Source organism: Tursiops truncatus, chromosome 19, assembly GCF_011762595.2.
Source record: "Tursiops truncatus isolate mTurTru1 chromosome 19, mTurTru1.mat.Y, whole genome shotgun sequence".
Lineage (NCBI taxonomy): Eukaryota > Metazoa > Chordata > Mammalia > Artiodactyla > Delphinidae > Tursiops > Tursiops truncatus.
This window is the reverse complement of record NC_047052.1, coordinates 4,832,112-4,845,992: the sequence shown is the minus strand read 5'-3', so window position 1 is coordinate 4,845,992 and position 13,881 is coordinate 4,832,112. Positions and strand designations below refer to the sequence as shown.

The 13,881-nt window shown below is 40.2% G+C and overlaps 1 protein-coding gene across 4 annotated transcripts in view; it reads left to right on the top strand.

Moving 5' to 3' along the window:
• NECAB2 (N-terminal EF-hand calcium binding protein 2) overlaps positions 1-13,881 on the top strand; it is a 38,123-nt gene that overhangs the window by 14,425 nt on the left and 9,817 nt on the right. For all 4 annotated transcript variants that reach the window (XM_073796434.1, XM_073796435.1, XM_033844472.2 and 1 more), the window contains one exon: positions 13,064-13,200. In XM_073796434.1, the coding sequence (XP_073652535.1) occupies positions 13,064-13,200 (137 nt within the window). The remainder of the gene's footprint in view (positions 1-13,063; positions 13,201-13,881) is intronic.

Here is a 13,881-nt window from a genome sequence, read left to right as displayed (position 1 = left end):
CTTTATTGGGGTATAATTGCTTTACAATGGTGTGTTAGTTTCTGCTTTATAACAAAGTGAATCAGTTATACATATACATATGTTCCCATATGTCTTCCCTCTTGCGTCTCCCTCCCTCCCACCCTCCCTAGGTATTTTATTCTTTTTGATGTGATGGTAAAAGGGAGAGGATTTTAACATCTACCGATACAACCTAAAGCAGTTTGCAGGATTTTTGCTGTTAGAGCGTACCAAAGGCTACATGATTTCCTAGTGATGGTGGTGATGCTATGATAGGTTGTCACAATGGTGACTGGCATTTCTTGCATGTTTTCTAACCAGTTTTTGTTGGGAGAAGTGCAGCTCGTTGATTATTTCAAATACATCTCTTGCATCCACTGATTTAGGGTGACTCACTTGCTTTTGTAGACAGGCAGTCATAGTATCAGGGTTAACCAGTGTAGTTACTGTCTTCATTTCTGATATGTGTTCCTCCTGTTTCTCTGTTGTGTCCTGCTGCGTTTACCCTGAATTCTCACACATTGTAATGGCGCTACGTCAGACATCCTTGTTTTGCTCCTGATGTTCAAATGCATCTCTCTAGTAGTTCTTCACTAATTATAATATTAATAGCAGCTCTTATTTTAGAAACCTCTTCAGTCTGATAAAAAATATTTTTGTGTTCCCTTCGTTAAAGGTTGCCTTAGCGGGTGGTAGTGAATTTTTTTTTCAAATGCCTTTTTGGTATTTTTTTTCAGGGATCATATGATTTTTCTTAAACTATTGATGGGGTGGATTCTATTATTAGATTCTCTCCTATTGAACAGTCCTTAGCTTCCTGTGATAAACCCTAATTGGCACATTATTCTTTTACCACGTTGCTGAATCTTGTCACTAGCTGAGTGTTTTATCTCTGTGTCTATCAGGAATTGAGATTGGGTGATAGGGAGTGAATTGTAGGTGGTTTTGAATATCTTTCTGTGTGTGAATCAGCTTCTCTAACTTAGGATCATGTTTCTATTCAAAAATAGAAAGAATTAATCCATAGGCTTGGGTGGAGGTACTAAGCAGGGGGAGGGGATTATTATAGTAGTGATTTTAAAGTCAATCCTAATTTTAGGTAAACTTTTGGTGTCCATTTTAGTATATTTTTAAACAAAACTGCCATGGACATGTTCAGTTTTATGATCGATGATGCATAGTATGTTCTTATGATTTTTTTTTTAATTCTAAAACATTGAAACAAAACTGGCACATGACGCAGATTACGTTTAATAAAACATCTACTGTTACAGCTCAGGTCTTGATTTAAATTTTGTACTATTTTGCTGCATTTAAACTTCTATTTAACAGAGTTTTGCCTTTTTTATTAGTTGTTTCTAGAAACGAGCCCCTGACATGTTTATTTAAATTTAATTTATACAGTATGTTTTCTCCTGTATTTATTTTTTTAATTCTTTTCTTTCCTTAAAAAAAAATCTTTTGTATTGAAGTATAGTTGATTTGCAATATCGTGTAAGATTCAGGTGTACAGCACAATTCAGTTTACATATATATATATATATATATATTCTTTTTCAGATTCTTTTCCCTTGTAGGTTATTAGATAATATTGAGTAGCATTCCCTGTGCTATACAGTAGGTCCTTGTTATCTGTTTTATATATAGTAGTGTGTATATGTTAATCCCAGCTTCCTAATTTATCCCTTCACCCACCACCCTTTCCCCTTTGGTAACCATAAGTTTGTTTTCTGTGTCTGTGAGCCTCTGTTTTGGAAATAAGTTCATTTGTGTCTTTTTTTTTCTGTTAGATTCTACACGTAAGCGATATCATGATATTTGTCCTTCTCTGTCTGGCTTACTTAGTATGATAATCTCTAGGTCCATCCATGTTGCTGCAAAGGGCATTATTTCATTCTCTTTTTATGGCTGAGTAATATTCCATTGTATATATGTACCACATCTTTTTTATGCATTCCTCTGTCAGTAGACATTGAGGTTGCTTCCATGTCTTGGCTATTGTAAATAGTGCTGCAGTGAACATTGGGGTGCATGTATCTTTTTTTTTTAATTTTTATTGGAGTGTAGTTGATTTACAATGTTGTGTTAGTTTCAGGTGTACAGCAAAGTGAATCAGTTATACATATACATATATGCACTCTTTTTAAGGTTCTTTTCCCATATAGGCCATTAGAGAGTATTGAGTGGAGTTCCCTGTGCTGTACAGTAGGTCCTTATTAGTTATCTATTTTATATGTAGAAGTGTGTACATGTCAATCCCAATCTCCCAATGGATCCCTCTCCCCCCTTACCCCCTGGTAACCAGAAGTTTGTTTTCTACATCTGTGACTCTGTTTTGTAAAGAAGTTCATTTGTACCCTTTTTTTAGATTCCACATATAAGCGATATCATATGATGTTTGTCTTTCTCTGTCTGACTTAATTTCACTCAGGATGACAATCTGCAAATGGCATTATTTTGTTCTTTTTTTATGGCTGAGTAATATTCCATTGTATATATGTAGCACATCTTCTTTATCCATTCCTCTGTTGATGGACACTTAGGTTGCTTCCATGTCCTGGCTATGGTAAATAGTGCTGCAGTGAACACTGGGATGCATGTTTCTTTTCAAATCATGGTTTTCTCCAGGTATATGCCCAGGAGTGGGATTGCTGGGTCCTATGGTAGTTCGATTTTTAGTTTTTTGAGGAACCTCCATTCTGTTCTCCATAGTGGCTGCACCAACTTACATTCCCACCAGCAGTGTAGGAGGGTTCCCTTTTCTCCACACCCTCTCCAGCATTTATTGTTTGTAGGTTTTTTTGATGACGGCCATTTTGACTGGTATGAGGTGGTACCTCATTGTAGTTTTGATTTGCGTTTCTCTAATAATGAGTGATGCTGAGCGTCTTTTCATGTGCTTCTTGGCCATCTGGATGTCTTCTTTGGAGAGATGTCTGTCGAGGTCTTCTGCCCGTGTTTTGATTGTTTGTTTTTGATGCTGAGCTATATGAATTGCTAATATATTTCAGCATTTAATTTCTTGTCAGTCGCATTGTTTGCAAATATTTTCTCCCGTTCTGTGGGTTGTCATTTTGTTTATAGTTTCCTTTGCTGTGCAGAAGCTTTTAAGTTTAATTAGGTCCCGTTTGTTTATTTTTGGTTTTACTTTCATTACTCTAGGAGGTGGATCAAAAAAAGATATTGCCGCGAATTATGTCAAAGAGTGTATGTACTGCCTATGTTTTCCTCTAGGAGTTTTATAGTGTCTGGCCTTACATGTAGGTCTTTGATCCATTTTGAGTTTTTTTGTGTGTATGGTGTTAGAGAATGTCCTAATTTCATTCTTTTAAACTGCTGTCCAGTTTTCCCGGCACCACTTATTGAAGAGACTCTCTTTTCTCCATTTGTATATTCTTGCCTCCTTTGTCATAGATTAGGTGACCATAGATGAGTGGGTTTATTTCTGGGCTTTCTGTCATGTTCCATTGATGTATATTTCTGTTTTTGTGCCAGTACCATACTGTTTTGATGACTGTAGTTGTAGTACATTCTGAACTCAAGGAGCCTGATTCCTCCAGCTGTTTTTCTTTCTCAGGACTGCTTTGGCTATTCGGGGTCTTTTGTGTTTTCATACAAATTTTGGAATTTTTTGTCCTAGTTCTGTGAAAAATGCCATCGGTAATTTGATAGGGATTGGATTGAACCTGTAGATTGTCTTGGGTAGTATGGTCATTTTGGCGGTATTGATACTGTATCTACTACTGAATCTATTGTATTTATAGTTTTTATCATTATTATTTCCTACCACCTATTTCCTTTGGTTTATTGTTGTTGCTATATACTTTTTCATATGTGAAAAGGAATGCTTAAAATTTTTTGGATAATAAAGTTTGAAAGTTTAGAAATCTACCTTTGAATGATACTTTCACTGCAGTGATAGATTTTAGTATATAGGATTAATATTTCCTCTCTCAATATTCTCTAATAGTTTGTTATATCCTTACTTATTTCTCATTTCATGGTATTAGGATAAAACCAAGTAACCAGTAGTTTGTATTCTGTTTTTTTTATTTTTTTGAGATTTCTTCACTGCATATTATTTTGACTTAAAAAATTTTTTTTTAATTTGGTTGTGCAGGGTCTTAGTTGTGGCAGGCAGGCTCCTTAGTTGTGGCATGCGAACTCTAGCAGCATGCATGTGGGATGTATTTCCCTGACCAGGGCTCATACCCAGCCCCCTGCGTTGGGAGCGTGGAATCTTATCTACTGCGCCACCAGGGAAGTCCCATATTATTTTGTTTTTATAATTCTCCCAGGGATACTTGGGAAGAAGATGTGGATCATACTTTCAGAGTATAAAATCTGAAAATAACTATCCCTTCTTTGTTGTGAAATATATGTTGTTAAAAGACAATTTTGTAAAAAGGTAAAGTTGTCTCTTGTACAAATATAAAGTATACACACGTGAAAGATTTTATTTAACTCCTTAATTTGAGAACCAGTAAGGTGTTACACTGTCTCCAAGGAAAATTCAAAGAACATTTGCCATGTATATAGGCAACCAGGAATTCTGAGATGAATCTGTGAATAAATGCAGAATTGGTCACTGTCCACAGGACAACAGTCAGTTGAATTCTGCCGGGCAAAATTCACATGCATTTCTGTGGATGAGAATTATTCGCATTATTGTCGAGTTTTACATGCTAGAGTTTTTTGTTTTTTTAAATTTTATTTATTTTTTTGCAGCATGGGGTCTTCATTGCTGCACGCAGCCTTTCTTTAGTTGCGGCGAGCAGGGGCTACTCTTCGTTGCGGTGGCTTCTCTTGTTGCAGAGCAGGGCTCTAGGTGCACGGGCTTCAGTAGTTGCGGTGCGTGGGCTCAGTTGTTGTGGCTCACGGGCTCTAAAGCGCAGGCTCAGTAGTCGTGGCGCACAGGCTTAGTTGCTCCGCAGCATGTGGGATCTTCCTGGACCAGGGCTTGAACCCGTGTCCCCTGCATTGGCAGGCGGATTCTTAACCACTGCACCACCAGGGAAGTCCTACATGCTAGAGTGTTAAAAGTAGCTCCCAAACAAGGAAAGACCTAGATAACCTAGAAGGGTGTATTAGACGAGGAACCAGTCATCTTTTTTGCCCATTTTAAAGACATTCACATTTTCCCAGTAATGCCCTTTACAATAGACATTTATTATTTCCAATTTATCTGTCCTATGGGACACTGGTGAACTAATTTCTCACACTAAATTGTTTTGATATTTAATCTTTAAAATTCTAATATTTCCTTCCTGTTTATTTAGCCATGCCATTTGATGCCTATAGACCTTGTTGTAATACTTTTGTTACCTAAATGGTACGTATTCAATATTCAAAATTCAGGAAGTAGAGAAAAATTTCAAATCACTCCTAATTCCCACTATCTCTAACCACTGTTACCACTTTATTACCATTGAGCCTTTTTTTCTATGGGTATTTCTCTAATACACTTAAAATCATTCTGTGTACAAAAATTTTTCTGCTTTTTTTCACCTAACATTTTAACAGACACCTTTCCCATGTTAATAAAACTGTTTAAAAGTATCATTTTAAGTATTCTTCCTTAAATTTACATACTATTCCTGTTCTTGAAGATGTTAGATTATTTCCAGGTTTTTGCTATTATCAATTAACACCTTGAGACATCAGTATTTGTCCACATTTTGCATTATTTCTTAAGAGTAGATTATCAAAAGTAGAGAATTACTGGGCAGTCTAAGGCTCTTGATATAAAGTAGAATTGCCTTATAAAGTGGTTTTATTCATCTAACCCCGCAGAGCCGTACTTGTAGCGATATCCTCTCCCATTGCACAAAGATTTAATAATGCACGAAGATTTGATAACGTCACGTCCTTGTAATGCATTATGCCTTCTGCCGTTTATTCTTACCCTTTTAAGCTTGGTTAATGCTTTCCCATTAACTTCTACCTTCATCGTGGTATTGCAGCTTGTCCCAGTCATTCGATCAAATTTGGTAGCAGAATCTTTGCACAGGCTTTTCATTGCAAATCCTTTGGTGCTCCTTTGCTTTATATATGCTTCCAGATGGACCTCGTTTGGTCAAATCTGGGACTGTGTCTTTACATGGGGCAATTTAGGCAGATTTCTTTATTGTTATGATCTGTCTGGCCTGGCTGCTGTCATAATCTTAAATGCTTCCCATTTTTTAATGATCCTTCGTCTTTCTTGACATTTTACCTTTTGGTAGTCTGCTTTGTTTATAGCATTGATTATGATTTCAAAGGTAAACATTCTAGTTTTCATTTTACTAGGGACTTCTAAAACATACATTGTTAACACTCTTAATCCTGTTTTTATACCTGGCTAATAAAGAACACTTTCTATGCCCTCTTGTGAAATTAAAACAGTTTTTGAGGTGATTGGCTCTTTTCCCATACTTTGACACTCTTTATTCCCTGAATCCAATGTGATTAAAATTTAACTATTAGTGGTCAATGTTCTTCTTTCCTAACCTCTGTAACCTTCATTTTCATTCGGGCGATCACCCTCACTTTTTTTCCACAACTTCCCTATTCAAGAATATTTTTCTGTGATTCAGCCCTAGAAGATCTGGGAGAAATTCCTAGGCATTCTTTGCCGGAAAGGTGCTCATTTGATAAACTTTCAGAGATCTGCAGATTTCCGAAGGTTTCCCTGTTATCCTGCGTGTGAATAACTCGTCCACATATTGTGGAATTCCCAGCTCTGCCTCTTTCCCTCTGAAATCTGTGGAGCTGGCCTCTCGCTGAGGCATCAGTGGTAGTGAAGGACAAAACTGTACAAGCTGCATTTTTACTCTTTTGAAAATTTTGTCTTTTTTTTTCAATTCAACTAACCAGTTACACTTATTGATCCCTGACTGCACCCTGAGTCACTTACCTGTGGGTGCTTTTAACAGACTCACTTTAGCTCGCTTTTCTGCTTGATGGCTTCTAGCAGCCTTTCTCTTTTTGTTCAGTTTTGGTTTTGTTTTTTTTTACCTCATTCTGTCTTCCTGTTCTTTGGGGTCATTTGTTTGTCCAGAGCCCATCGATCACTGGATTGCATGTGAGTTCAGCTGTCTGCTAGGAAGGATAATTAATCACTGCAGTGCGTTAGGCCGGAACCCGGCATGCTTTCTGCCGTGGGCTCCTTCCCCGTCGGGACCTGCCGCCAGCGCGCCTGGTCTGATGGGTGGCGCGGGAGGTCCACCTCCACACCTCCCCGTCTGCGTGCACCTCTCCTCTCGGCCCCTCTCCACCCACAGCTGTGTTCCCCTGCTCCGCACCCTGGCCTTCATTCCTCAGTCTCTCTGTCTGTAGCCGTGGTTCCCTTGTGCAATTATTGCTAATTAATTTCCAGTCAGAGTGATGGATGGTTTAATTTTCTTTCCTTGATAGCCCTTGCCTGGCCAAGGTGCTGGGTCAGGTGGCTCAGGAGGGTAGGGTCTTGGTAGAGGAGGCCAGAGAGCAGCACAGGGCTTGAGGGACCAGCTTCCCAGCAGAGTGTCATTTTTTTTTTTTTTTTTTTTTTTTGCGGTATGCGGTCCTCTCACTGCCGTGGCCTCTCCCATTGCGGAGCACAGGCTCCGGACGCGCAGGCTCAGCGGCCATGGCTCACGGGCCCAACCGCTCCGCGGCATGTGGGATCTTCCTGGACCGGGGCACGAACCCGTGTCCCCTGCATCGGCAGGCGGACTCTCAACCACTGCGCCACCAGGGAAGATCCCACCTTTTTATTTTTAAAGGCAAAAGTTTATTGTTTATTTAGGGGACATGCAGAACACTTAGGAGATGCAGAATTCCCTTAACGAGAGAGATGGGATCTCGCTGTGTTGCCCAGGCTGGGGCGCTGTGGTTATTCCCAGGCACTATGCCACTGCTGATCAGCACAGGCAGGTTTTGGGGTTTTTGTTTTGTTTTTTTATTGAAGTACAGTTGATTTACAGTGTTGTGTTAGTTGTTTCTGGTGTACAGCAAAGTGATTCAGGTATATGTATGTACAGTTATATATATATTCTTTTTCATATTCTTTTCCATTATGGTTTATCCCAGGAGATTGGATATAGTTCCCTGTGCTATATAGCGGGACCTTGTTGTTTATCCATTCTATGTATAATAGTTTGCATCTGCTAACCCAAAACTCCCACTGCATCCCTTCCCCAACCCCCTCCCCCTTGGCAATCACAAGTCTGTTTTCTATGTCTGTTTCTGTTTCATGAATAAGATCATGTATGTCATATTTTAGATTCCACATATAAGTGATATATGGTGGTATTTGTCTTTCTGACTTACTTCACTTAGTATGATACTCTCTAGATGATCTCTGCAAATGGCATTATTTCATTCTTTTTGGTGGAGTAATGTTCCATTGTATATATACATATACCGCATCTTCTTTATCCATTCATCTGTCGATGGACGTTTAGGTTGTTGCCATGTCTTAGCTATTGTAAACAGGGCTTCTGTGAACATAGGGGTGCATGTGTCTTTTTGAATTATAGTTTTGTCCAGATATATGCCCAGGAGTAGCATTGCTGGATCATACGGTAGTTCTATTTTTAGTTTTCTGAGGAACCGCCATACTGTTCTCCACAGTGGCTGAAGCAACTTACATTCCCACCAACAGAGGAGGAGGGTTCCCTTTTCTCCGCACCCTCTCCAGCATTTGTTGTTTGTAGACTGTTTAACCATGGCCATTCTGACCGGTGTGAGGTGGTACCTCACTGTAGTTTTGATTTGCATTTCTCTAATAACCAGTGACGTTGAGCATCTTTCCATGTGCCTGTTGGCCATCTCTATGTCTTCTCGGGAGAAATGTCTATTTGGGTCTTCTGCCCATTTTTCAATTGGGTGGTTTGGTTTTTTGTTACTGAGTTGTATGGGCTGTTTGTATATTTTGGAAATTAAGCCCTTGTTGGTCACATCACTTGCAAATGTTTTCTCCCAGTCTGTAGTGTCTTTTCTTTTCTTTCTTTCTTTTTTTTTTTATGGTTTCCTTTGCCGTGCAAAAGCTTATAAGTTTGATTAGGTCCCATTTGTTTACTTTTCCTTTTACTTCTATTGCCTTGAGAGACTGACCTAAGAACACAGTGGTATGTTTTATGTCAGAGAATGTCTTGCCTCTGTTCTATTCCAGGAGTTTTATGGTGTCATGTCTTGTGTTTAGGTCTTTAAGCCATTTTAAGTTTATTCTTGTTTATGGTGTTAGGGTGTGTTCTAACGTCACTGATTTGCCTGCGGCTGTCCAGCTTTCCCAGTACCACTTGCTGAAGAGACTTTTTCCCCATTGTATATTCTTGCCTCCTTTGTCGAAGATCAACTGACCGCAGGTGTGTGGGCTTACTTAGCACAGTTTTGACCTGCTTCTTTTCTGACCTGGGCTGGTTCATGCCTCCATAGGCAACCTGGTGATCCCCTGCTCTCGGGAGGTCACCACGTTGATGCCAAACTTAGGGCCTAGTGCACTGCAGCCTGGAACTCCTGGGCTCAAGTGATCCTCCTGCCTCAGCCTCCCAGGAAGCTGGGACTGCAGGCGTGTGACACCATGCCTGGCCCAAAGAATCCACCTCAGAGAAGGAAGGAAGGAGGCTGTGAATTCTTCTTCCCTAATACTTTATCCCTGTCCACAACAACATCAAGAACACCACCACCATCACCATCTTCATAACCATCACCACCATCTTCACCAACATCACCATCAGCAGCAGCATCCTCTTCATAACCATCACCACCACCATTACCGCCATCTTCACCATCATCATCACTATTACCACCACCATCTTTACCATCATCACCACCACCATCACCATCATCACCACCATCATTACCACCACCATCTTTACCATCATCACCACCATCACCTTCATCATCAGCATCTTCTTCATAACCATCACCACCACCATTACCGCCATCTTCACCATCATCATCACCACCATTACCATCACCATCTTTACCATCACTACCATCATTACCACCACCATCTTTACCATCATCACCACCATCACCATCATCATCCTCTTAATAACCATCACCACCACCACCACCACCTTCACCATCATCATCACCACCACCATTACCACCACCATCTTCACCATCATCACCATCATTACCACCACCATCTTCACCACCATCATTACCACTACCATCTTTACCATCATTACCACCATCACCTTCATCATCAGCATCCTCTTCATAACCATCACCACCATTACCGCCATCTTCACCATCATCATCACCACCATCATTACCACCACCATCTTTACCATCACCACCATCATTACCACCACCATCATCACCACCATCTTTACCATCATCACCACCATCACCATCATCAGCATCCTCTTCATAACCATCACCACCACCATTACCGCCATCTTCACCATCATCATCACCACCATCTTTACCATCATCACCACCATCACCACCATCATTACCACCACCATCTTCACCATCATCATGTTCATAACCATAATCACTACCACCATCTTTTTTTACATTTTTTATTTATAATTTAGTTACTTTTATTATTTTTTTATTGAAGAATAGTTGATTAACAATGTTGTATTAATTTCTGCTGTACAGCAAAGTGACTCAGTTATATACATGCATTTTTAATATTTTCCATTATGGTTTTTCCCAAGAGGTTGGATATAGTTCCCTGTTCTATACAGTAGGACCTTGTTGTTTATCCATTCTATATATAATAGTTTGCATCTGCTAATTCCAAACTCCCACTCCCCCTCCCCCTTGGCAACCACCAGTCTGTTCTCTATATCCATGAGTCTGTTTCTGTTTTGTAGGTACGTTCATTTGTGCCGTACTTTAGATGCCACATATGAGTGATATCATATGGTATTTGTCTTTCTCTTTCTGACTTACTTCATTTAGTATGGTAATCTCTAGTTGCATCCATGTTGCTGCAAATGGCATTATTTTGTGTTTTTTTATGGCTGAGTAGTATTCCATTGTATATATATATGTGTGTGTGTGTGTATATATATATATATATATATATATATACACCACATCTTCTTTACCCATTCATCTGTCTATGGACATTTAGGTGGTTTCCATGTCTTCGCTATTGTGAATAGTGCTGCTGTGAACATAGGGGTGCGTGTATCTTTTTGAATTATAGTTTTGTCCGGACATATGCCCAGGAGTAGGATTGCTGGATCATATGGTAACTTTGTTTTTAGTTTTTTGAGGAACCTCTATACTGTTTTCCATAGTGGCTGCACCAGCTTACATTCCCACCAACAGTGTAGGAGGGTTCCCTTTTATCCACACCCTCTCCAGCATTTGTCATTTGTAGACTTTTTAATGATGGCCATTCTGATGGGTGTGAGGTAGTACCTCATTGTAGTTTTGATTTGCATTTCTCTAATAGTTAGCAGTGTTGAGCATTTTTTCATGTGCCTTTTGGCTATTGTATGTCTTCTTTGGAGAAATGTCTGCTTAGATCCTCTGCCCATTTTTGGATTGGGTTGTTTGGTTTTTTTGTTATTGAGTTGTGTGTGCTGTTTGTATATTTTGGAGATTATGCCCTTGTCGATCGCATCATTTGCAGATATTTTCTCCCATGCTGTAGGTTGTCTTTTCGTGTTTTTTTTTTTTATGGTTTCCTTTGTTGTGCAAAAGCTTGTAAGTTTGATTAGGTCCCATTTGTTTATTCTTGTTTTTATTTCTATTGCTTTGGGAGACTGACCTAAGAAAACATTGATACATTTTATGTCAGAGAATGTTTTGCCTATGTTCTCTTCTAGGAGTTTTATGGTGTCATGTCTTATGTTTAAGTCTTTAAGCCATTTTGAGCTTATTTTTGTGCATGGTGTGAGGGTGTGTTCTAATTTCATTGATTTACCTGTGGCTGTCCAGTTTTCCTAGCACCACTTGCTGAAGAGCCTGTCTTTTTCCCATTTTATATTCCTGCCTCCTTTGTCAAAGATTAATTGACCATAGGTGTGTGGGTTTATTTCTGGTCTATCTATTCTGTTCCATTGATCTGTGTGTCTCTTTTTGTACCAGTACCACATTGTTTTGATTACTGTAGCTTTGTAGTATTGTCTGAAGTCTGGGAGAGTTATGCCTCCTGCTTTCTTGTTTTTTTCCCCCCTCAGGATTGCTTTGGGAATTCTGGGTCTTTTATGGTTCCATATAACTTTTTGGATTATCCTAGTTCTGTGAAAAATGTCATTTGATAGGGATCACATTAAATCTGTAGATTGCTTTGGGTAGTTTTGTGATTTTTAACAATATTCTTCCAATCCAAGAACATGGGATATCTTTCCATTTCCTTGAATCCTCTTTAATTTCCTGTATTAATGTTTTATAGTTCTCAGCATATAAGTCTTTCAGCTCCTTGGTCAGGTTTATTCCTAGGTTTTGTGTGTTTTTTTGGTGCGATTTTAAAAGGTATTGTTTTTTTGCGTTCCCTTTCTGATGTTTCATTTTTAGTGTAAAGAAATGCAACCGATTTCCAAATGTTAATCTTGTATCCTGCTACTTTACTGAATTCCTTTATTAGATCTAGTAGTTTTTCTGTGGAGTCCTTAGGGCTTTCTATTTATCATATCATGTCATCTGCATATAGTGACAACTCTACCTCTTCCCTTCCAATTTGGACACCTTTTATTTCTTTTTCTTGTCTGATTGCTGGGGCTAGGACTTCCAATACTATGTTGAACAGAAGTGACCCACCACCATCTTTCTCATCATCATCACCATCATAGCAGCTACTGTATACTGAGTATTTGCTATGTGACAAGCACAGTGCTGAGCATTTTATGTAATTTTTTCATTCAGTCCTTACTACAGTGTTATGAGACAGCTACTACAGTGATTTCTGTTGTGGTGTGGAGGTCACAGTACTAGTAATTGGTGAAGCTGGGGCTCACACCGTGGTCTCTTGAGTCTGTACCCCTGCCTTCATGCTGGAGCCCTGTGATACCCCCATCCCAGTGCAGAGACACTGACCCTAGGTGTCCCCCCACCCCTGCACCAGATCTCCACCCACGATCCCTCCCCAACTCCTTTCCCCTCTGTGCCCCTTCCCTTCCCGCCACAGGTGTATGAGGGTGGGAGCAATGTGGACCAGTTTGTGACACGCTTCCTCCTGAAGGAGACGGCCAGTCAGATCCAGTCCCTGCTGAGCTCGGTGGAGAGTGCGGTGGAGGCCATCGAAGAGCAGACCAGCCAGATCCGGTGCGTTGGTGGGACCTTGTGGGGGCCTGTGGGAGTGGGCCGTGTGTGTGCTGACCTGCTGCCTGGTGGGGACGTTCGTGTGCTTGGGGGCTGGGTGACCTTGGGCAAGCTGCTGTTCCCCTCTGTGCCTCCACTTCCCCAGCTCTTTAAGTGGGGACGATTATATACCTGCCTCCTCACAGAGTTATGACTAGTTCCTAGACTCTGGTCCGTTTGGCCACATTTCCATATTGCTCATGTTATTGTTTAGCTAAAACTATTCTATTGTTTGACTCATTTTTTAAAACCTGGGAATAAATTTAGGAAACTCTGGTGGCTATTACCATCATTCGAAAACAAGTATCACATGCTGTGAGTGAAGAAATTGTAAAAATAAGCGCTGTTGGTGCCCGCAGTCAGCTTGGACCCTGAGGCCTGCTCCCTCTTTGTTCAAAAAGAGAGGCTGTGAGATCATAGATGGGCATTGAAAACAGAGGAGCATCAAAGCATGACTTCAGAAAGATTGAAAGAGCAGTGAAATGGAGTGGTTTTCTCCCAATGTTAGTTAGTGTTATTTAAAGCCTTGTTTGTGGGTCCTTGAAGCCGTGGAAAAGTACCTGGTGTCCCCCCTCGTTGCAGGGGGACACTGTTGGGGCGGTGAGATGGGGGTCCGGAGAGTTAGCAGTCTCGTTCCGGCCTGGC